At 36.3% G+C, this 22,779-nt stretch overlaps 1 protein-coding gene across 1 annotated transcript in view; it reads right to left on the bottom strand.

The window, feature by feature from the left end:
• Positions 1 to 22,779, bottom strand: part of LOC149804464 (protein Smaug homolog 1-like) — a 123,294-nt gene that overhangs the window by 60,187 nt on the left and 40,328 nt on the right. Inside the window, exon 3 of the mRNA XM_089940673.1 lies at positions 9,377 to 10,024. Coding sequence (XP_089796799.1) covers positions 9,377 to 10,024 — 648 coding nt within the window. The remainder of the gene's footprint in view (positions 1 to 9,376; positions 10,025 to 22,779) is intronic.

Here is a 22,779-nt window from a genome sequence, read left to right as displayed (position 1 = left end):
ACAGCATGCAACTGCTGAAGGATAGAGAATACTAATGTCTGCTGGTACCAGTATATTTTGTACACCATGGACATAAAAAAAAAAACTAGATTTGTGTTGAGATAACTCTCAAGAGCAAATTATTTTTAAACAAGACAAACTTGAAAGTTCATTTAATGGCCCAATTAAATCTAATCACATCATCTACATATGGTCCTTTATATACAGTGGTGCTAGTCACACAGTATGATGAGGTACACCATATTGTTATGACTTTTATTGCTGGTACAGCCATATTGAAAAGATAAGGTTGTTGGGGGGATGTTACCATACCGGTTAGAGTTAAAATCGACTTGCACCACTATTTATTTTTATATGGCAACTGTGGCAGCCATATTAGATAACAGATCAGCCCCATTTTCATTCAGGGCCAACTAGACATCATGTAAGGGAGTGACTATAATGAGATTTTTAAGTGACCACTGTGGCAACTGTACTGTATGTCCAAGCAGCACCATTTTCATTTAGGAACAAGAAGACCATGGGATGAATGTACGTGTAAAGTTTCAGATTAATTCTCAAAGTAGTTTTGGAGGAGTAGCAATAAAAGCTTGTGCTAACAGATTGATGGGTGACAGACAATAGACCATCCCATCCCATCAGCTCTTCTGGTCTATGACCAGTAGTGTTAAAACTCGTGTAAACAGCATGTTCTGAATAAAGACAGTTTAAAACCCTTCTTCCCTATAATAAATATATAATGAGACAAGGTCTGTATACTAATGGAGAAATAGCGGTTTCACACCTAGTCCTTGTTTTTCTAACTGCATTGTCATATGCATGTTTATAGTTACACTTTTCAGTAGTCTACGCATGATCTAATGTGGACATTTCAGAAAACTAACACTGTTCCTGAATCTGACCTGATAAAAGCAAACAGCCAGAGAATGTCAAACTTGTGTGATTCTTTTTATGTGGCTGGACAGTGTTATGCTTGCCTCTGGTCACCAGTATTTGCAAGGTGGCAGATTTACTGGTGAACAATATCACCACAGTGAAGACACTGACAGATACTTCGATAAGTATGTAATGACTTGTACAAGAAAAATTTTGCTAGCTCAAAGGTGAAAGAAATAAATGAAATGTTTCTGTCAATTTCCATCAACTTTCACAAAATGCATGCCATTGTAATCCATTCATAAAGCACATAATATGGAGACTGCTGATTGGTCAAAATTTAATCGTGGTTATGATGCAGAAACTTTCCCATTCTTAATCAGTTAGCAAACATTTCATTATGTACATTTACCCTACCGGATCAGCTCTCTGAAAATGCAGCAACTAAACTAAACTGGATTACTTATGAGGAAAGTTGGTGGAAACTGCAGATACTGCCAAGATCCTAACTGTAAGGGTTGATGTCTTATGAACTATGTGTGACCTGACCAAAAAAAAAAAGAAAAAATGTTGACATCCTATACCTCACAGGTCTAACTTGTAATGTGTGTTAGCTTGTTGAAAAGAAAAATTTCTCCATGTTGAGGGTTAGGCATGCAGCTGCAATTTTCTATAGTTACAAACCTTGTCTTCTATATTTATTCAAGGGCCATGTATTAGAAGAGTTTTCAATCCACAGTCTGCACAATGAACATAAATTAATATCTCCATGATTTTTAACCTTTTCAGTATCAAGCATGATTTTGATACATGTGGCATTTTAGGAAGCATAAGCAGTGTAGTGTAGAAGTGTACTGTATTCTGTAGGAAACACATTTTGAAAGCTATTTCTGAATAGACTCGAAAACACCAAATCCCTGGTCCTCTTTCAATAACATACTGCCTAGTGGTGTTACAAACATCGATTTTCGTTGGCTATTTGACTCGTGCATGAGCAGAAGGGTAAAAGTTGGACTTCATTTTTCATTTTTCTTTTCTTTTTGTATGGGGACCACTCTTTATTCCAAATGCCCATCTTATCCTACTTTTTGCAAAGGCTCATCTGTCTGTTTCCAGTTCATACCAGTTTGCCTTAGATCTGAGACCAAAAAGTCTAAAATCCGGACACAAAATCGGATTCCGACCACGGGCGAATTTTGTGTTAAAAAAAGCTGGGTCCAAAAAATGAGGTTTTTCTATCTGTATTTCGTAGTGCAACTAGATATTCCAGATTATTTGGTATCATTGTAGAGCTACATCTGTCTACCTTTCTATAATACCACCCACTTTAGTGTATCATGCATGACCATGACGCTACAGAGCTCGGCAGTAGGTTACTACCTCCTGCCCCGTAAAGTCATCGCTAGGGGTTAATGTGTTAAATTGGACAAAATTCAAAATCATGTCACCTGTATGCACAAAGAATCAAGCCCACCTACTTTAATTTAATCAGATGAAGTGGTTTCTGTGTTATCTTGTTAACAAGCTAGAATCAATGATATGCACATAAATCCAGATGATCACTGTAATGGTGCAAAATTATGAGGATATTTTCAAAGTATATTCTGTCATGGTCAGTACCTTCTTGACCACATGCATGACCACTGTTCAGTGAAGTTCTCTTAATAGCAGGACTTGAACCCCTGTAAATGGGCATACATATGAAATGACGAATGAATGGCCAGGGCTAGCAAAAACATGAAATTATTAAACTCGCTTAAGATCAATATCAAATCATTCCCCATTTGAGATCCTCTACATATACAGTACTTGTAAAAGTTTAAGTAATAATTATAACCAATGTGTAAATTTGACACAAAAGGGCTGGATAAGAATATATGTATAATAAATTGGGTGTTTTAATCCTCTGTGTGGAACTAATGGCATTTCTTTTCAATTTGATAGGTTATTTTGTGAACTTCACAAGATACAAAACTTACACTATAAGACTGAATCTTATTCATCAAGATGCATGCCTTCCTGAATGCATCAAATGGCTTGCTGATGAGATGGATGAACATAAAAGACCATATGTATGGGTTTGGCTGGCTAGGATTGTTTGAAAATGAAAGTAAAATTTTTGTGGAAAGAATCTTTTGAGAGTTTATCCTAGTTGTAACTGAGAAAGAAAAAAAATAAAGAAAATATTGTATTAATGGAAATTCAGTAATATTACATACACGACTTTGAAAAACTTGTGTTTCAAACACATGCAGATCCAGAAAATGCTGTGGCTCATGTTTTCTGTACACAGAAGCTGTCAACAAGGATGTGTCTATACTTTAAAAATATTGGTTTGATCATGTTCATTCCGAAATTTCAAGGTATTGAATTTTTAATATTAGGTGTTTGCACAGGTTTTCTATGGGAGTCGAACAAGTATCAGGAATCATACCAACAAAAAGAGTGTCCCATAGTGGTTCCACATATGCATGTACAATTAACTTTGCTATAAATACAAAATTATGGTTCTTTTGGATAATAAGCAAAATGAATACTTTCAAAGTAACTTTCAGTGGGACATTAAACACACTTTCAGATATGGCAACTGTTGCCATGAAAGGGGGTGGGGGTGCAGCATTATGGAGTGTATAGATAGATTTCAGGACAAAAGTTCCAGTGACAGAAGCCTCCTGATGGAGGTATGTCAGGGAACGCAAAAAGCCACTTGATAACTGACATTTACAGTATTATGCATTTTCATTTTTCATTTCTATATAGCTGTTTATGTATTTAACTGAGATTTTATTTATTTATTTAGTGTAACTATATATACAATGATGGTATCCCTTGCAACCTTTTGTAATTGTTGATTTTTATACACTTATCCTGTTTATCTAGAGCTGTTACACATTTGTCCTGTTCATCTAGGTCTGGTACACAATTATCTTGGGTATCTAGAGCTGTTATATACTTGTCTTGTATATCTAGAGCTGTTACACACTTATCCTGTTTATGTAGCTGTTATACACTTGTCCTGTATATCTAGAGCTGTAATACACTTATCCTGTATATCTAGAGCTGTTATACACTTATCCTGTATATCTAGAGCTGTTACACACTTATCCTGTTTATCTAGCTGTTATACACTTGTCCTGTATATCTAGAGCTGTTATACACTTATCCTGTATATCTAGAGCTGTTATACACTTATCCTGTTTATCTAGAGCTGTTATTCATTTGTCCTGTTTATCTTGAGCTGTTATACACTTATCTTGTTTATCCAGCGCTGACACACTTATCCTGTTTATCTAGAGATGTTATTTACTTATCCTGTATATCTAGAGCTGTTATACACTTATCCTTTTTTATCTAAAGCTGTTTACACTTATCCTCTGCTAAATAAAGTTAAACATAACACACCATTATTTCTCTGAAGTGTCATAGGCAGACAGATAAAACATATGGTATCAGTACAGATCACAATGTAACATAACTGTATAACAATTCATATTTGTGTTGGACAAAACAGCAATCACAGTAATACCTAGCAATGACCCTCACTTCACTGCATAATTGGAACAAGACCTCTGTGTTCCACACAATAACTTCAGTCTTGCATTTCAAACTGAGCAAGGAAGCAAGATCAGCTTTAACAAATTAAATTTTGTCTCCTTAATTTTAAGTAATGCTAACCTGTAAGGATGGTTCTAAACTACATAACATTAAAATTCAATTTTTCCACAATCTTGTGAAACAACGCCACTACTCCATATATGCTATGTCAAGGCACAGCACATCAAAGCTATTTAGAACTACCAACACTATTACTACCCCACCCCACTGATATGATCTTGTTTGGAAGCACACAAATTCCCCCTAAAATACTAAATTTGTTTCAATCAATGAAGTCCTTCAAAAGTTATTAATCATAAGTTAAAAGGGCAAGTTCTGGGTTAGTCAGGGGCCATTACTGCACAAAATTCAGCCACAAATTGGTGATAATCAAACATGACCTTGACCTTCTTAATGTGAATCCTCATACAACAAATTCATTTCAATCCCAAGAGACCTTTGTAACTTAATGACCAGGTAAAGATTGAAGGGCAATGCTGTTACAAGTCACGGGCCACAGCTCAATAAAATATTTCCAGAAAACAGACAATAATCAACTTGACCTTGGTTTCCTTAATGTAAGTGTGTGTGATGGACTTTTAACTTAGCTTTAACAATTTTTCAGTCATATTGCTGTGATGTCTGCAGTGTGGCAGTCTATGGTGATGCATTGGGGCATCATACCACAGACATGTAGCATCATGTTCCACACAGTCACACTATCCTGACACCAGGCTGACCAGTCCTAACACTAACCTCTTAATTCTGAGCGCCTAGTGAGGCAGCTGTCAGTACCATTTTTGTAAGACTTTGGAATGACTTGGCTGGGGTTCAAACACCTGACCTTCCACATCCGAGGTTATTGAAGCCGTCTCCTTAATGTTAAGATACACCAATCTGATATTGATCCACCAAATCCTTTTAAAGTTACTGTATATAATGGAAATCAAATTTGCTTGGGAAGTGACATGACATTATATGTCATTTCCATAAAGAAGGCAGGGGTATAAAAAGAAAATAGCAGAGTTGAACTAACAGAGTTGTAATCATTTTTAAAAAATGGCCATTAGAAAACAGCTGGTTTGCTGCAACATTTTACGTATATTTATCAATGACTAATATTCATTGTTATTTTCCATTAAATTAAAAAATTCCTAAATGTGAAAGAGGTTATTAAATTCAATAAAGTATATTAACTAAACTTTTTATTCAATATAAATACTGACTGATGCTGTGCATAGTAAGCCCCTTTTAACCACAACATATAAACATGAAAAAAACACCAGTCTAGAAAGTGGCAGGTATGCTGTTTTTATACTGGGAACACAAGGTCATGGAGTTCCTGTTTTTGTAGGGTTTAATGCCATTTTTCAGCACACGATAGGCTATACATGGCGGCCAGTATTAATGGTGGAGGAAGAACCCGGGAAATCCCTGGAAAGAACCACCGACCCTCGAGAAGCTACTGGCAAGCTTTCTCACATACCCACATTGGCCGAATCTGAGACTCGAACCCACGCAGACAGAGGTGAGATGGCAGTGATCTGTAATGGAGAGTGCTTTAGACCACTCGGCCACTCCAGTCCCCAGGTCACATTTCCATATAGGGGGCCTCATGTAGGTGCTCCAGGTCACATTTCCATATAGGGGGTGCTGAGAATGCAGGCCTAGTAGACTTGGATCTTGGTGTGCTCTGTCAGCGCATTGTTTTCCCACACCCTCTTTGTTTGTTGTGCCATGATGGTGTTTGTCTTTCCAAGCCTTCTGTCCAGCTCCACATCGAGCGAGAGAGTGTTGCTGATGGTTGACCCCACATAAGTAAAGTTGTTGACTGCTTCCAGGGTTACACCATAGATTTTGATGGATAGAGCAGTGGTGGCATCTTGCGCGCTGACGTTTGTTTTTTTCAGGATAATAGTGAGCAGGAAAAATGGTCTCCCAGTCTCTGGAGGGCATCCTCGGTGTCAGTCACAAGAGCCATGTCATCAGCAAAAAGCATCTACCTGATGGGCACCGACCTCACTTTGGTCTTCGAGCACAGTTGTGCCAGGTTGAACAGCTTCCCGTTGGACCTGGTGTGCAGATATACACCATCAGTGGACGAGTCAAAGGCATAGGACAGGAGCAGGGAAAAGAAGATCCTGAAAAAGGTCAGTGCCAGCATGCCGCTGTTGATTGGGAAGGAGGCTGAGGAGGATCCATCATACAGGACTGTTCTCTTCATATCGGCATGGAAAGAGATTATCATTTTGCCGAGTTTTGGTGGGCAGCCGATCTTCCTGAGAAGTTTAAACAGGCCATTCCTGCTGACCAGATCGAAGGCCTTGGTGAGGTTGATGAACATCATGTAGAATGGTTGACCTTGCTCTCTGCTTTTCTCTTGGAGATGACGGAGGGAGAAGATCATGTCTGTTGTCGACCTGCAGCAGTGGCAAGGCGAACGGACAATAAATGCTCAGTGCCCCCAGAGGGAATCTCAACCGAGGCCAGGAGGGTATTTTTGATGGCAAAGCCAACTACATGCTGGCAGGGCTCATCAGGTTCTCGATCCTTCCAGAAGAATGTGTAGTTTTCCTCTCTGAGGAAGCTGCTGGAGGCAAGCCTGGTTTCCTGGAGGGCGGCTATGCTAAAATTTAGTCTGATGAGCTCTCTGTTGATGATGGCCATCTTCCTGGTGTGGTCCACCTCCCTGAGGTCATCAAAGATGCCTGTTCACATGGTGCGCACTTTCCAGCTTGCTAATTGAGGAGCTGGAGTCTTCTTTGTTGGTTTCTTGTTTCTAAAGGTGTCATGTACAGTGGCCAATTTAGCAACAACAATGTCATTGTAAATACATTTAAGTGAACTATTAGCTGTGTATAGATTACAGTTCTCACCTAACAACATGCACAGGATATACAAATAAGTGAATAAATAACTATTACATCATAAAAGTGACCAACCATTTAATTTTCCAACAAAAATATTTTTCCTTTGATTTGCACAAATAAACCAAAATAAATATCAACCATTGTATTGGTTGAATAAATATCCTAGCTTGAAAGAAAATCCCAACCTCCTCCCTTCCCCGGGGAAAATTAAATATGCTGGGCCCTAAGGATTACATATGCAGTGGGCAAATGATAATTTATCTGAAACAAGTAAAAAAAAAAACGGAAAACCAGGACAAATTCTGGCAGCCTAGGACAAGACCAATATTTTGCTAAACAGTGAAATAATGAACAGAAGGGCAAATATTGGAATAAGGCCAGTGCCTTGGGTTGAAAGTCACACTTGTCACAATATTCTTGATCTATGTGGTTGAAATTGGTAGTATTTAACATGCTATTTAACTGTGATTTCACTAGGAGTAACTTCAGCTGATATTATACTGGTATCTTGTGGCAACTGTTTATGCTAGAACTCCACATATCAAATTTATTCCGATACAGCCAGTTATTTTAGGCACATCCTCATTGTTTCCTAAGACCCTGAATAATGAAGGACAACCGTGTGGGATTAAGAGAAGGGCATCTATACCAAATCCTCATTATTTCGAAAGGCCCTGAATAATGAAAGACATACGTGTGGAGTTAGGAGAAGGGCATCTATACCAAATCCTCATTGTTTCCTAAAGCCCTGAATAATGAAGGACATCCGTGTGGGGTTAGGAGAAGGGCACCTATACCAAATCTTCATTGTTTCCTAAGGCCCTGAATAATGAACGACAACCATGTGGGGTTAGGAGAAGGGCATCTATAGCAAAACCTCATTGTTTCCTAAGGCCCTGAATAATGAAGGACGTCCATGTGGGGTTAGGAGAAGGGCATCTATACCAAATCTTCACTGTTTCCTAAGGCCCTGAATAATGAAGGACGTCCATGTGGGGTTAGGAGAAGGGCATCTATAGCAAACCCTCATTGTTTCCTAAGGCCCTGAATAATGAAGGACATCCCTGTGGGGTTAGGAGAAGGGCATCTATAGCAAATCTTCATTGTTTCCTAAGGCCCTGAATAATGAAGGACATCCGTGTAGGGTTAGGAGAAGGGCATCTATAGCAAATCTTCATTGTTTCCTAAGGCCCTGAATAATGAAGGACAACCGTGTGGGGTTAGGAGAAGGGCATCTATAGCAAACCTCATTGTTTCCTAAGGCCCTGAATAATGAAGGACATCCGTGTGGGGTTAGGAGAAGGGCATCTATACCAAATCTTCATTGTTTCCTAAGGCCCTGAATAATGAAGGACATCCCTGTGGGGTTAGGAGAAGGGCATCTGTACCAAATCCTCATTGTTTCCTAAGGCCCTGAATAATGAAGGACATCCGTGTGCGGTTAGGAGAAGGGCATCTATAACAAATCCTCATTGTTTCCCAAGAACTTAAATAATGAAGGACGTCAGAGCACGGTTAAGAGAAGGACATATGATAGTGACAAGCAGCATATAATTAAAATTAGTTTTACATTTGAACAAGAGTCCCTCAAAGGGGCCAACACTCCACCAAGTTTGAATGAAACGGGACAGCAAATTTAGACATTTAAAATAACAAAAATTGATGAATGCATACAGCACACATTCAGATACTGGGCAATACATATACCATAAGCTCAATGGACTTTATGATATGACTAAAATAATTGGAATCTGCCTACTAGGTCATGAAAATCTCAGTTATGGGTTGGTAAAAAAAATAATGTATTCTCACAGCCAATCATGAGAGCAAAACATAATCCATGTCACTTCAGATAGATTCCTGACACACAGTACCACAAATTTATACTTACTTGGACAATTTCCCACCATATCATGCAGTAAATTTATATTTATGTTCGATAAATTTATACTTATTTTAGAAAAATTCCAACCACACACTGCAGTACATTTATAAAAGATAATTCCAACCATAAAGTGCAGTATATCTATACTTACTTTGAGTCATAGAATTAGGCACAATATGATTGATTCCTGAGGGCGCTGACATTGTGGCCTGGAGGGGCAAATGACCCCTGGTCATTAGTCCATTATTATGAGCACAATTAGGTATGATCTGACCATTAGTACTGACCGTCACAGGAATAGGGCCACTGCCAAAATTGTTTGGCTGAAACATGTTATTCTGGCTCCCACACAGTGGGTCCAAACATTCACGATTTACAGAATCTGCAGAACCAAAATTAGGATTCCATCCATTCCGCAGTTTTGGATGAGTTATATTTTGACACAGCAAGTCGTCCTTGGAAGGATGAATCTGGGTTTGGTCGGAATCTGGTTTCCCCTGATTTTGTCGATCATGAGGATAAATGTTGTACGTAAACCTTTCCTCTAAATGTCCTAGCCACATTGTGAACTTGGATCGCTCACTACTGGTTATGGCAGGATGAATAAGAGAATATGAAAGTAGCTGACGACTCTCTTCAATGAAAACTCCCTTATCAATAGAATGTGACAGCACATGTGGGATGATCTTGAGATATTCACTCTTGGCTCGAATGTTGCCGACCTGAAGCAGCGGCAGGTGAGCTAACAGCTGTGTAATGGCTTTCTCTTCTGGCTCCATCATAAGCTTGCTGATGTACTCTGAAAAGACACATAAGAAGGTGTAAAACATTGTTTTTTTAAAACTACAATAGAAGTCAAAACAACAGGTACTGTTAACTCTCAGTACTCAAAACAGACATATATATGATATTAAAAGAGTACTAATTTCAGTTTCAGACTGCTGTTCTGTGCCAGTTGGAAAACTGGCCCATCTGCTTCAAAACTTTGGGACTCAGAACAGTGGGTCAGATAGTAAATTGTGGTTGAAATGCCTAACATTTCACATCATATTCTGTACTAATTTTAGCCTTCAAGATGGATATTTGTCATCACAAAGAACACAAATGAGCACAACTGTGATGGATAAACAGTGTCATTCAACCCTATTTTTAACACTTGTCACACTTCAGCTTCTTTTTTTTTAAAGTATTTCTTTTTTTATTTAAGAATTACATGCCATAATGTATTTGGAAAGAATTTTTCAATGTTGTCTGCCTTTGGTCATTTACACTATTCTTTGTATTATGGAGTAAATGCATACTTGACTGACACTTGGTTGTTTAGATGTTCCATTAAATTACAAAGTTCTCATTCTATCACTGAATAATTTTTTTATTTTTTTGATCACTTACATTAAAAACAATTTGAATCTGAGTTCTTCATTGGTCAAGCTCAGCAGTGTGAATGAATATTATCAAGCGATAGGAGTATCCCTCACACAAAGAATTCAAAAGTGGCACATCCTAGTCTAGGTCACAAAGATGTTTGTTCTGATGTTTTTGTAATGTCTGAATCACCAAGGCAAGGAAAACCCTTGATGTCATTTCATCAGTACAAAACTGCATGATCCTTCAATGGATTCCATGCTAAACCAGGAGAGCACTGACCATAAACCAAGTGCAAGAAATAAATAAATATTGTGCTACACCATCAATTAAAAACAATGTCACTTCAACTAAAATTTATGAAATGATTTAATTTCTGATAATTTTCTATTTTTTACAAGCCATAGGGTGCAAATATAAATGTTTTTATCGTAAAAATTTTTTTCTCTCAAGATTCAAAAGTCAGTCGAGCTTCAAGATTATGTCGATCTGTCCATAAGGTGTCAACATTAATTTGTATGTAAACTAGGTCATTGTGACAAATATTTAATATTTCACAATCTGACCATTGGCATTTGAGCTAAAAACACACTTCTAATGTTTCAAGCATATGTATATTCTTGTACCTACTGTTCAAAAATGTTTTCACTAGTTTATTAAGTTTAAATGACATAATTTGAATGCTGAATGTTAAAGAAAAAAACAAAAACATGACAAATGTAAGTAAAAATATAAACAAAAGTAGATAAAGCATTTTTGAACTTGTAACCACCTTTCAATTGTTAATGGTGCATTAAATGAAATGTTTATTCATTAAAACTGCTGGCTTCCAAATTAAGTGCTGGCTACCCTAGATTCCCTTTTGGTAGCCCATTAGATTACCACACATATCAGACTTGTACAAACCTGTCTATTTGACCCCAAATGGGCAAAAAAGCATGTCACATGATGAACCATCTAGTTCCGTAATAATTCAAGCTAAGTATAATGAGAATCTATTATTGGCTATAGGAAATGTATACCAATGAAACTCACCAAAACCATAACAGTTTATGCCATCAGTGCCAACAGCAAAGTGACTGCTGTCTCGCTTTTACCATTAACTAGGGCTTGCCAAATATCTTTATGTCGTTATAAGCCCATCTCGTACCCTTTGAAAAATAACAAACTAACTGGCTTATCACTGGAGAAATGCTGTATTATTAACTGTTACAAATACATTTAAATGTGTAAGAACTTTCTGTAATTTAAAAAAATTACGAACATATAGGTCTTCTTTATTTTCCTGACAAAAATCAAACCTGAGTCTCAAAAAAAGTTTCCCTGTACGTTTTTTTTGAAAATAAGAGTTGTCATTGACAGGAAATACAAGTATCCATGGACTGATCTAGACAATTTATGGGAAAAGAAAATCAAAATATTAAATGATTGGATGTCATTTTGGAATTGTCACCCCCATAGCAGCAGAAAACCAGCAACTGTCAGAAATTACTGATGTTTTGAGGAATTTTATTTATTTTCATAATTGCTATCCAAAAGTCTAGCAGATTCTGGAAGTTAAGTTCAAACAATACTTTTGGATGAATGGTGAATTCATTTTGATAAATAATTTTTTTCTGTTTTTGTTTCTGTGCAGAATATACCTATTCATGCTTGTCTGCAAAACAAGCTGCCTTAAGGTCAAATTACGACAATGAAAAAGCGTCAGCATAAATTCATTATTTTGTTTCTGTTTATTATTCTATTTGGTGATATTTTAATTTTTAATTCCAGGGCAAATGTATTAAAAAAGTGAGAACTGTTTCAATGTGTCTCTGAAATTGACATCAATATACTCTTTCACTATGTAAATATTGACATCAATATACTCTTTCACTATGTAAATATTGACATCAATATACTCTTTCACTATATAAATATTGATAATACATTCATTATTATAATAAAGCCAAATATAAATACTCAAAATATTTATCACTCTTTTTTTCAGACATTTTTGTCTTGTTCATGCACCTTGGAGATTGTGGAACAATGGATCAGGCATACTCCTGACAGTGGGTTCCATTGCAACACTGATGCCACATTGTTATAACTTTCACTGAACCTTCCATACCCTAAGAGAACCCACGAGATGACAAACAAGTCATGTGTCTAGACAATATGCAAGTCTGAAATGGCGGTTAGTTCATGTTTGTAGCTACAAATAAAGTTTTGTAGATTTTCCATGAGTTCAAGTTTTCCCTTGCCTTTTTCAAGACTTTTGTCAAAGATAATCGGACTCCGATTAGTACTGTTTGCTTTACATTACACTAAGTGTAGTGATTCCTGCTCATAATATATTTAAGTGATTCCCTTGAATAGCCATTTTAAATGCTATGATCAGTGATGCTACCCTAATGGCCATGCAACTCTTCTGTGTCCTTTGAATAATTAATGGGAAAATTTGGGTCAATTATGGGAAGTGGCTGTTTAACAGAGGTATGAATAATTACAATTCACAAAAACCAAACACTGGATATGAGGTGTTTGCTTACTGTAGGTGACCTATATATGAGGTAGAACTGGTGAACATGATACTGCCACAAGAAACCCAAAATTCAAAGTTAGACCTTCAATTACTAAACCCATTGAGTATGGCCAAAGTCATATGTGTCCTACAAATAAAAATAGGCTTGTTTCATGACAAACTTGATCTCTGTGTCATCTGAAACCACCTCAAAATTTTTATTCAAATTTTCTGCCAGCATTATGGCTTAAGAGACGTTTAACGAGCAGACTCCCAGCTAATACTTTCTTAGAAAACAAAATCAGTCTGCAATGGGCAAAATTTACTTTCTACCAACGAAAGACGTTTTTTAAAAAAATTCAAAAGCAGCCAGCCATGCTTCAAGCACAAAATAAAGATCCTGCAGTTTCCCTAAAGTCCACAGCAGGTAACTATATCATAGAATGACACAAAAGCTTGTACGATAATCTGATTAGAAATGCACAAAGATGCTTAAACCTGAATCTGGAGAAAGCTTCTCATCAAAAGCTTATATTCTTAAGATTTTTTATGTGTTATCTGCATGCCGTATTCAATATAATGTCCACACCTGCCTTCTAAGCACATACGCCTTTTTGGGGTCCAAATAAAGACAAGAGGCCCATATTTTGTTTGGTGTAATTTATCCTCTTCTTAAAACCATACACAGCTCTACCTCAATAACCATCAACAGGATATGGTGTGAGACATAGAGCTAGTAGCAAAGTCTCTATAATTATGACTAGTAGCAATGTCTCTATAGTTATGACTAGTAGCAATGTCTCTATAATTATGACTAGTAGCAATGTCTATAATTATGACTAGTAGCAATGTCTCTATAGTCATGACTAGTAGCAATGTCTCTATAATTATGACTAGTAGCAATATCTATAATTATGACTAGTAGCAATGTCTCTATAGTCATGACTAGTAGCAATGTCTCTATAATTATGACTAGTAGCAATGTCTATAATTATGACTAGTAGCAATGTCTCTATAATTATGACTAGCAGCAATGTCTCTGATTATGACTAGTAACAATGTCTATAATTATGACTAGTAGCAAAGTCTCTATAATTATGACTAGTAGCAATGTCTATATAATTATGACTAGTAGCAATGTCTCTATAATTATGACTAGTAGCAATGTCTCTATAATTATGACTAGCAGCAATGTCTCTATAATTATGACTAGCAGCAATGTTTCTTTAATTATGACTAGCAGCAATGTCTCTATAATTATGACTAGTAGCAAAGTCTCTATAATTATGACTAGTAGCAATGTCTCTATAATTATGACTAGTAGCAATGTCTCTATAATTATGACTAGTAGCAATGTCTATAATTATGACTAGTAGCAAAGTCTCTATAATTATGACTAATAGCAATGTCTCTATAATTATGACTAGTAGCAATGTCTGTAATTATGACTAGTAGCAATGTCTATAATTATGACTAGTAGCAATGTCTCTAGTTACGAAGAGTAGCACATGGATCCTGGTGGCCCTTATTATCATAATATTTTGCAAAGTGGTTACTTCATTCTGACAAAACAAATCATTTTTATTAAAAAAAAACTTACCCAACTTCAAGTAATTCTTGAAGAATTTCACAATGTTCATTGTCACATCTACTTCATCACCAACAATATTAGTGATTACATGTCAAATGTTCACACAATAATTCAGTCACAATTATCTGATAAATTTTGTAGTATGTATTACATTTACATCACTTCTCAAAACTAATCATTTTCTTTCTTTCATGGTAAAAGTTTTCAATTATATACATCTACTATAATAAAATTACTCACATCAATTAAATGGTCATTTTCCTCACTGGACTCGACCTGCTGATACTTATGTGCTAGTTTTACTTTTGCTTTCCTTTTGTAACCATTGATTTTGTGGATCTTTATTTATTTTCATTCTCAACAAGAGGTTTATTTCTACTAAGCTCTTCCCTGTAAAGTCTACATGTATTCTACATATCTTACTGCATCTGCCATCTCATGTAATAAATCATTCTTAACATACTGTATTGCACTTTTTCCTCATGCCTTCAGACAATATTTGATGTTCTGTGCAGAGTTGCAGCTTTCTCCCTGATTTGGAATCAATATCATTCATGGCACTGAAGGATGATTCTACATGTGGGCTGTGAAAAAATCTCTGTAAAGACATTACCGTCTTTGATAGACATGGGTATAGGAAATCTCTGTAAAGACATGACCATCTTTGATAGACAAGTGTATAGGGAATCTCTGTAAAGACATGACCATCTTTGATAGACATGGGTATAGGGAATCTCTGTAAAGACATGACCATCTTTGATAGACAAGGGTATAGGAAATCTCTGTAAAGACATGACCATCTTTGATAGACAAGGGTATAGGAAATCTCTGTAATGACATGACCATCTTTGATAGACATGGGTATAAGACATGGGTATAGGAAATCTCTGTAAAGACATTACTGTCTTTGATAGACCTGGGTATAGGGAATCTATGTCTAGACATGACCATCTTTGATAGACCTGGGTATAGGGAATCTCTGTAAAGACATGATCATCTTTGGTATTTGGCAACAATATCATCACTTACTGACCTTTGATCCACAGACTATCCCTCTTTAAATTTTGGAACTTGTACAGTTTGGAATCTTGTAATTTCCAAATCATCCTGGTCCAACTCCTTCACATTTAACCCAATTGATGCAACAGTTGGCAACTGTTACAAAGTCCAAAATCTTTCAGGCAAAAGATCTCAAAATGCTAGTCCTCAAGCGCTGTTTTCTTACAAACTGAATAAGTATGTTCCCATCGATTATGCATTCAAGAAAGTTCCATTTCCAAACATTTTTCAAATCTTTAGCCGAACTATTTGTGTCTGTATCTCTGTCAATAATTACAGATGTCATGTTTGGCCAAAAAAGCTTATTTCCATCAGTTTCCATTTCAAGAAGATTAATTGGACCAGAAGGAACTTTTGACCAATTGGAATGTTCTTTACAATCATTGTTAACAGACAGAACAAATACTATTACAAGGAGTCTTTAAATGGTTTAATTATTTGAAATGGGTCTGGAAAGACCGTTAGTTAAAATACAGATCAGAGATGACAGAACAAAACACCTTATCAAGGAAACCTGGAGTCATGCCAGGAAAAAAACTGAAATTCCATTTTGAAGCAGAAAAAGAAAATCATTACTGAAGGCAATCTTCCAAGAAGTTTAGGCAAAGTAAAAACAAACTTGAGCTAATGTACAGATATCAGAAAGCACATCATCTCAAACTCTTTTCGTCTATGACCAGTTGAGTTAACACTTTAACCCCTAGTGACGAGTTAACATGACAGGAGGTAGTAGCCTACCGACGAGCTCTGTAGCATCATGGTCATGCAAGATACAATAAAGTGTGTGGTATTATAGAAAGGTAGACATATGTAGCTCTGCAATGATACCAAATAATCTGGAATTTCTAGTTGCACTACAAAATACAGAGTAAAAAACCTCATTTTCTGGACCCGATTTTTTTCTACCCAAAATTGGCCCGTGGTCAGGATCCGATTTTGTGTCCGGATTTTAGACTTTTTGGTCTCAGATCTAAGGCAAACTAGTATGAACTGCAAATAGACAGATGAACCTTTGCAAAAAGTAGAATAAGATGGGCATTTGGAACAAAGAGTGGTCTCGATACAAAAATAATAGCTCCGTTTAGCAAAAAAAATTAATTAAAAAAAAATGCAACTTTTACCCTTCTGCTCATGCGTGAGCCAAATAGCCAATGAAAAACGATGTTTCTAACACAACTAGGCAGTATGTTATTGAAAGATCACCTGGGATTTGGTGTTTTCGGATCTATTCAGAAATAGCTTTCAAAATGTCTCTCCTACTCGAATTTCAGGCAAACTGACAAAAAAAACCCAGGGGTTAATGTGTTAAAAGGATCATGAATCCCAAAGATCATGCTTGAAGAAAATTTGTAATGAAGATGTACTGCAATAACAAGGAAGTAATCCTTAGCTCAGTACTGTCCAACCTTTTTGACACCATGGGCCAATGAAAAATGTTTTTCTTGAAGCTGAGGGCCGCAGCAGAAAACTGAAAAGCAATGACTATAGAGCCGCTCGAGCTCTGGTGGGCCATTTAAAATCAGCTCACGGGCCACAGGTTGGACAGCACTGCTTTAGCTGAATGAATTAATATTTCTTTTGTATGCATTAAAAAAACTTATAAAGTTTGTCAGGAGTAATTTGTAGAACAAACCCTTATCTGCTGCCACATTATGGTACAGCAGTTTAGGATCTTTGTTGTTTGCAGTTTGACTCTACTTGCAATCATATATATATAGTACATTATCGGCATTATGGGACATTGCCATCTTTAATCTCAATGGGGGAGGGGGCAGGCAACAGTTGGTGGTCATTGTACTGGTCATAGGTAAAACATGGTGGAACTATTAATCAGTGTAGAACTGTAAAATGTGCAGTACTGAAATTCAATAAACAAAAGGTCATCTTTAGATCTATCCCCACCTACTAGCTTGCATTTCCTGCCCCTCCCCCTCCACAGTATGATCACAAGCTGTATTGTGTGTACTACAGTGGTAACATTGATTTTCCAGTGGTACATCCTATTGTCCTGCATTCATGTACATATTACATATTATGGCAATACTCCAACATGTATACCCTGCTTCTTGATGAACAAACCTTAAAATATAGCTTTGGTTGGCATTACCATCAAAAAGCAAACCATCTTTCAATCAATGTCACTGAACAATCCTCACATTATTCTGTGCACATTTATACCAGTACACACAGGACTGATTATAGTACCCTGTTCCTCAAGGATGGCATTATAAAAATAAAGGTGAAACAGTTTTTCCAGGTACCATATTTACTTGCTTTAAATCAAACTGCACAAACCTAAATCCATGATTTCATGATTCACTGGCAGATCTAGGTCTATGCAGTTTGTCGGGAGTAATCAGCAGAACATAGACCCTGATAGATCTGGGTACCACAAAAGGTTATATACTATGGTACACCACAATATTTTTAAACATACAGTACAACACAATTATATCAGAGGCCAAACATTTTATTTCTGAGACAGGGGCCTGGGATTTTTTAATTCACTGAAGGCCCTCACATAGCTTAAAAAATGTTATAGCTCTGATTTCAAGAAACTAACACCATATTATATTCATTATAATTTTTTTTACATTAATTATCTTGCGGTAAAAGAAAAGAAAATATCTCAGCTCAAGAAACACTGCATGACCACCCAGGCCATTTAATGATCAGTACCTTATAATATATATATATATATATATATATATATATATATATATATATATATATATATATATATATATATATATATATATTTGCATTGTGTAAATTGTTATATAAGCCATCATCTCAAAACTGTACCTAAAATGGGATGACTAAGCTTTCAATATAGCTGACACCATGTAAAAGAGCAGGGAAACAGTGCAATGATAATGTGCATGAGAAACAAGCTGCGATGATAATATGCAGGGAAAACAGAGTGTGATGATAATATGCAGGGGAAACAGAGTGCAATGATAATATGTGGGGGAAACAGAGTGCAATGATAATATGCGGGGGAAAAAGAGTGTGATGATAATATGTGGCAAGATGTTTATCACAGACAGCCAGTAAACATAAAACACATCAAAATATTTAGCAAACTAGAGAAACTGCATAAAATTCTGATGGAAAACATTCCCTCTCCTGAAATCTCAGGATCATTATCGCTCTTGCAAATGAACTCCTGTATTTAACACATCAACAGATGCTAGTCCATAACAAAAAAATAAAAAATAAATCTTTTATAATCCAAAAATTTTCAACAAGTTGGAAATGGTATGAATATCTTTCACAAAATCTGATTCAGCTACCATGTTGGCATATTTGACATGTGTCAAATATGGGATTAAAGGTTCATAAATAGAATTGAATTTGTAACATTCAAAATTAATTTGTGACAATACAACTGTTTTGTAAAAGAAATTTGTCAGGGTCTATCCAGGGACTGTCCTGGACAAGCTGACAGGGAAGCTGAACTTGCCCTTGGGAAATATATGCTTGCTCCAAACATACTATCCCAACATAAGTATAAAAAACTCAGATGAAATAATACACGGGACATTTTACTAAATTAAAGACTTTTTTAATGAAAAGTAATTAATGTTTGCAGTGGGTGAATAAGAAAGATGGGCATCATAATTTTGAATGAAAGCAATAAATGTTTGCCATGTGTGAATAAGTGAGAAAGACAATAGGGCATAATAATTTTGATTGAAAAGCAATAAATGTTTGCCATGTGTGAATAAGTGAGAAAGACAATAGGGCATAATAATTTTGAATGAAAAGCAATTAATGTTTGCCATGTGTGAATAAGTGAGAAAGACAATAGGGCATAATTAAAAAAAGTCTTGTTTTTTTCTCGTGTACCATGGAGGTGGAGGAAGAGGTCAGGAATGAAAGTTTAAAAAATCTCAAGATATTTTTGTTCTTATGTAAATGTAACTTAATAGAATGATAAGTTAAAACGAGAAAAAAATACACTTGTAACAGATTTTAAGGGAGAAATTTAGCAGTGATCTGAATTTTGGAACTAGAAATCAAACTAAAATTCATAATACCAAAAATTCTTAATTTCTGGAAATGTACCTTGTGAAAGTTTGGAAGGTGAAAATAACGCTTGGATGGGGCTCCATTTTCTTTAGCATAACTATTTTCATCATTCTGATTTGGAACATTTCTTACAATACAAAAACATAAGTAGCGCATTATGATACCTGTTAATTATATAGCACCATTTACACCTTTTAACTTGACAAGCTTTATTTTATTCTACTGATAATATGGGTACTCCTGTTTACTGAGGCATGTTGTGCAAGCACTGTACCTGTTCTTGGACACCCAGTATAATCAATAGGCAATTTTGTCAATTTTGCCATAAGCAATATATCCACTTTACCTGTCATGAATAGTCCTTAAGCAACTAGTTAGAATAGGAAGGGCATTCATAGGTCATACACAATATACACCTATCTAAACCTGTTGCTTTGTACAGCCTACAGGTACCACATACACTCGCTTGTAAGTCCAGTACAACTGCACACTGCACAGACCCAGATCTGCCATTTCATAATCCACTGCAGATTTGGTAGAACAAGCAACATAGACCCTGATCTGCATGGTGCTATGGCAAATCAGGATCTATGTTTTTTGCAGTTCGACTCAACTTGAAAGTACAGATGGTATAAATTTCTGGATTTGTACATACTGAATCTGTAAAATCTGCAGAGAAATATTTTTCCACTAAAAGGTTTCACACAACAGCCAAAGCTGTATTGTAATCACAATACAAATGTAATTTCACAAAAAACAATGAAGTTGGAAACAGTTGCCAGTTTCAGAAAATATAGTGGCCATCAAGAAAAATTAGTAGCACATATCAATTTTAGCCAGTAGTACATGTAACTCTAACATAACAAATTTAAAACCTCACACTTAGACATGAACTACAATAAATGACCCCAGGGGAATGACCTCTTCTGGCAACATAAAGCATAGTCCATCAACAGGTGATCATATTTTACTGTAGTTGGAGGGTGGAGTGTAAAACTAATTTTAATGATGTAATACTTACCTGTCGCTATTCCATAGCTAGTACTTTTCTGGGGAAAAATAACCCTGTCCGAATTATCAGAATTTCATTTTCCCATTAGGGTGAACCAGAATCTTCCAGATCATTGGATCAGCGCTACAGAAAAATCCCACATGTCTTGGGCATGTGTGAAGGCCCCTTTCAATATTTCGAGGGAGCAGCCTAACTTTGTGGGATACCCAGTATCAGTGTGTGGAAGGAGGAGGGAATCGGGCAATAGCAACAGAAGTATTACATCATTCAAATTAGTTTCCCTCCCCCCCAACCTCCCATAAACTACATTTTAATATCAGTAATACCCAACTTGTTGCTATTGCACAGCTGAATTTATCAGTCTGATGGAAGATCTGTTAATCCGCAAACTAGCAAAAAAAATATAAAAAATAAACAAGGAATAATCCCCTTCACAGAAGAGCGCGAGACTACTTTGAGATGGTTGTTGTTGTTGTTGTTGTTGTTGGGTTTAACGCCATTTTTCAGCACGCGATTGGCTATACATGGCGGCCAGTATTAATGGTGGAGGAAGAACCCGGGAAAACCTGGGAAAGAACCACCGACCCACGAGAAGCTACTGGCAAGCTTTCTCACATACTTTGAGATGGAATCAGCAAAGGCCACTTTTTGAGCAAGATGGTTCAGCCCAGTAAGAAAGTGCCAGAGGTGTGAGTGCCACGAAGTGGCTTTCATTACATCCTCCAAAGATCAATTAGTTACCGTAGATAGGACAATGAGACAGTAATGGCATAAACCTCATGTACTCTAATTTTCATGAATTACAGGTCCCTGTCAGTAAGGGTCTGGTAAAGCTCTCTTGATAATTAATAAAATCCACCTAGAAATGGGAAAAGCTGAAATATCAGCTGAATTTTGAATGGGCAGGAAAAAATGCTTTCTACCCTTCCTTCTCTTTTTAGAGGCTGCCAAGTAAAAACATAACTGGGTATAAAAGCCCATCATGGTTATCCCCAGTGTAGATATTGCTGAGAATGGATCTCACATGGGAGTAGAGCAACTGATGCAAGTTGGTTTTTGCTACTGAAAAAACCCCACCTGAATGGCAAAGGAAAATGAGGAACCATTATGTCATTAACAGTTATCAGCAGTCACTTTCATGTCAGCAACATGTAATCAAACCAATCTATGAAAAGCAGTTTTATTGGTGAGCATAATGACTACAGGGAAAACCAACCAGCCCACTGCCTGTGGCTTGGTTAGGACTGGAAAGACACAATCATGTACACGTTCAAATATTAAAATAAGGACTGGAAAGATGGTGAATCCTGTACACTTACAAATATTTGGATCAGGACTGACAAGTCTGTAAATCCTGTACACTTACAAATATTTGGATCAGGACTGACAAGTCTGTAAATCCTGTACACTTACAAATATTTGGATCAGGACTGACAAGTCTGTAAATCCTGTACACTTACAAATCTTAAGAACAGGAGCGTAATGTTGCTGAATCCTGTACTTACAAACATTAGGATTAGGGCTAGAAAGTTGGTGAATCATGTACACTTACAAATATTAGAATTAGGACTGGAAAAGTCACTGAATCCAGTACATTTACAAATATTAGGACTGGAAAAGTCAATGAATCCTTTATACAAACAAATATTAGGAGATTATGAATGGAAAGTCCATAAATCCTGTACACTTACAAATATTAGGATTACGACTGGAAAGTCAATGAATCCTGTACACTTACAAATATTAGGATTACGACTGGAAAGTCCATGAATTATGTAAACTTAAAAATATTAGGTTTAGGACTGGAAAGTCAATGAATCCTGTACACTAACAAATATTAGGAGATTATAACTGGAAAGTCCATGAATCCTGTACACTTACAAATATTAGAATTAGGACTGGAAAGTCAATGAATCCTGTACACTTGCAAATGTTAGGATTAGGACTGGAAAGTCAATGAATCCTGTACATTTACAAATATTAAAA

The sequence above is a fragment of the Sinohyriopsis cumingii genome, chromosome 2, assembly GCF_028554795.1.
Source record: "Sinohyriopsis cumingii isolate HCF-2022 chromosome 2, ASM2855479v2, whole genome shotgun sequence".
Lineage (NCBI taxonomy): Eukaryota > Metazoa > Mollusca > Bivalvia > Unionida > Unionidae > Sinohyriopsis > Sinohyriopsis cumingii.
The sequence above is the reverse complement of the archived record's forward strand: the minus strand, read 5'-3'. Positions and strand labels throughout refer to the sequence as shown.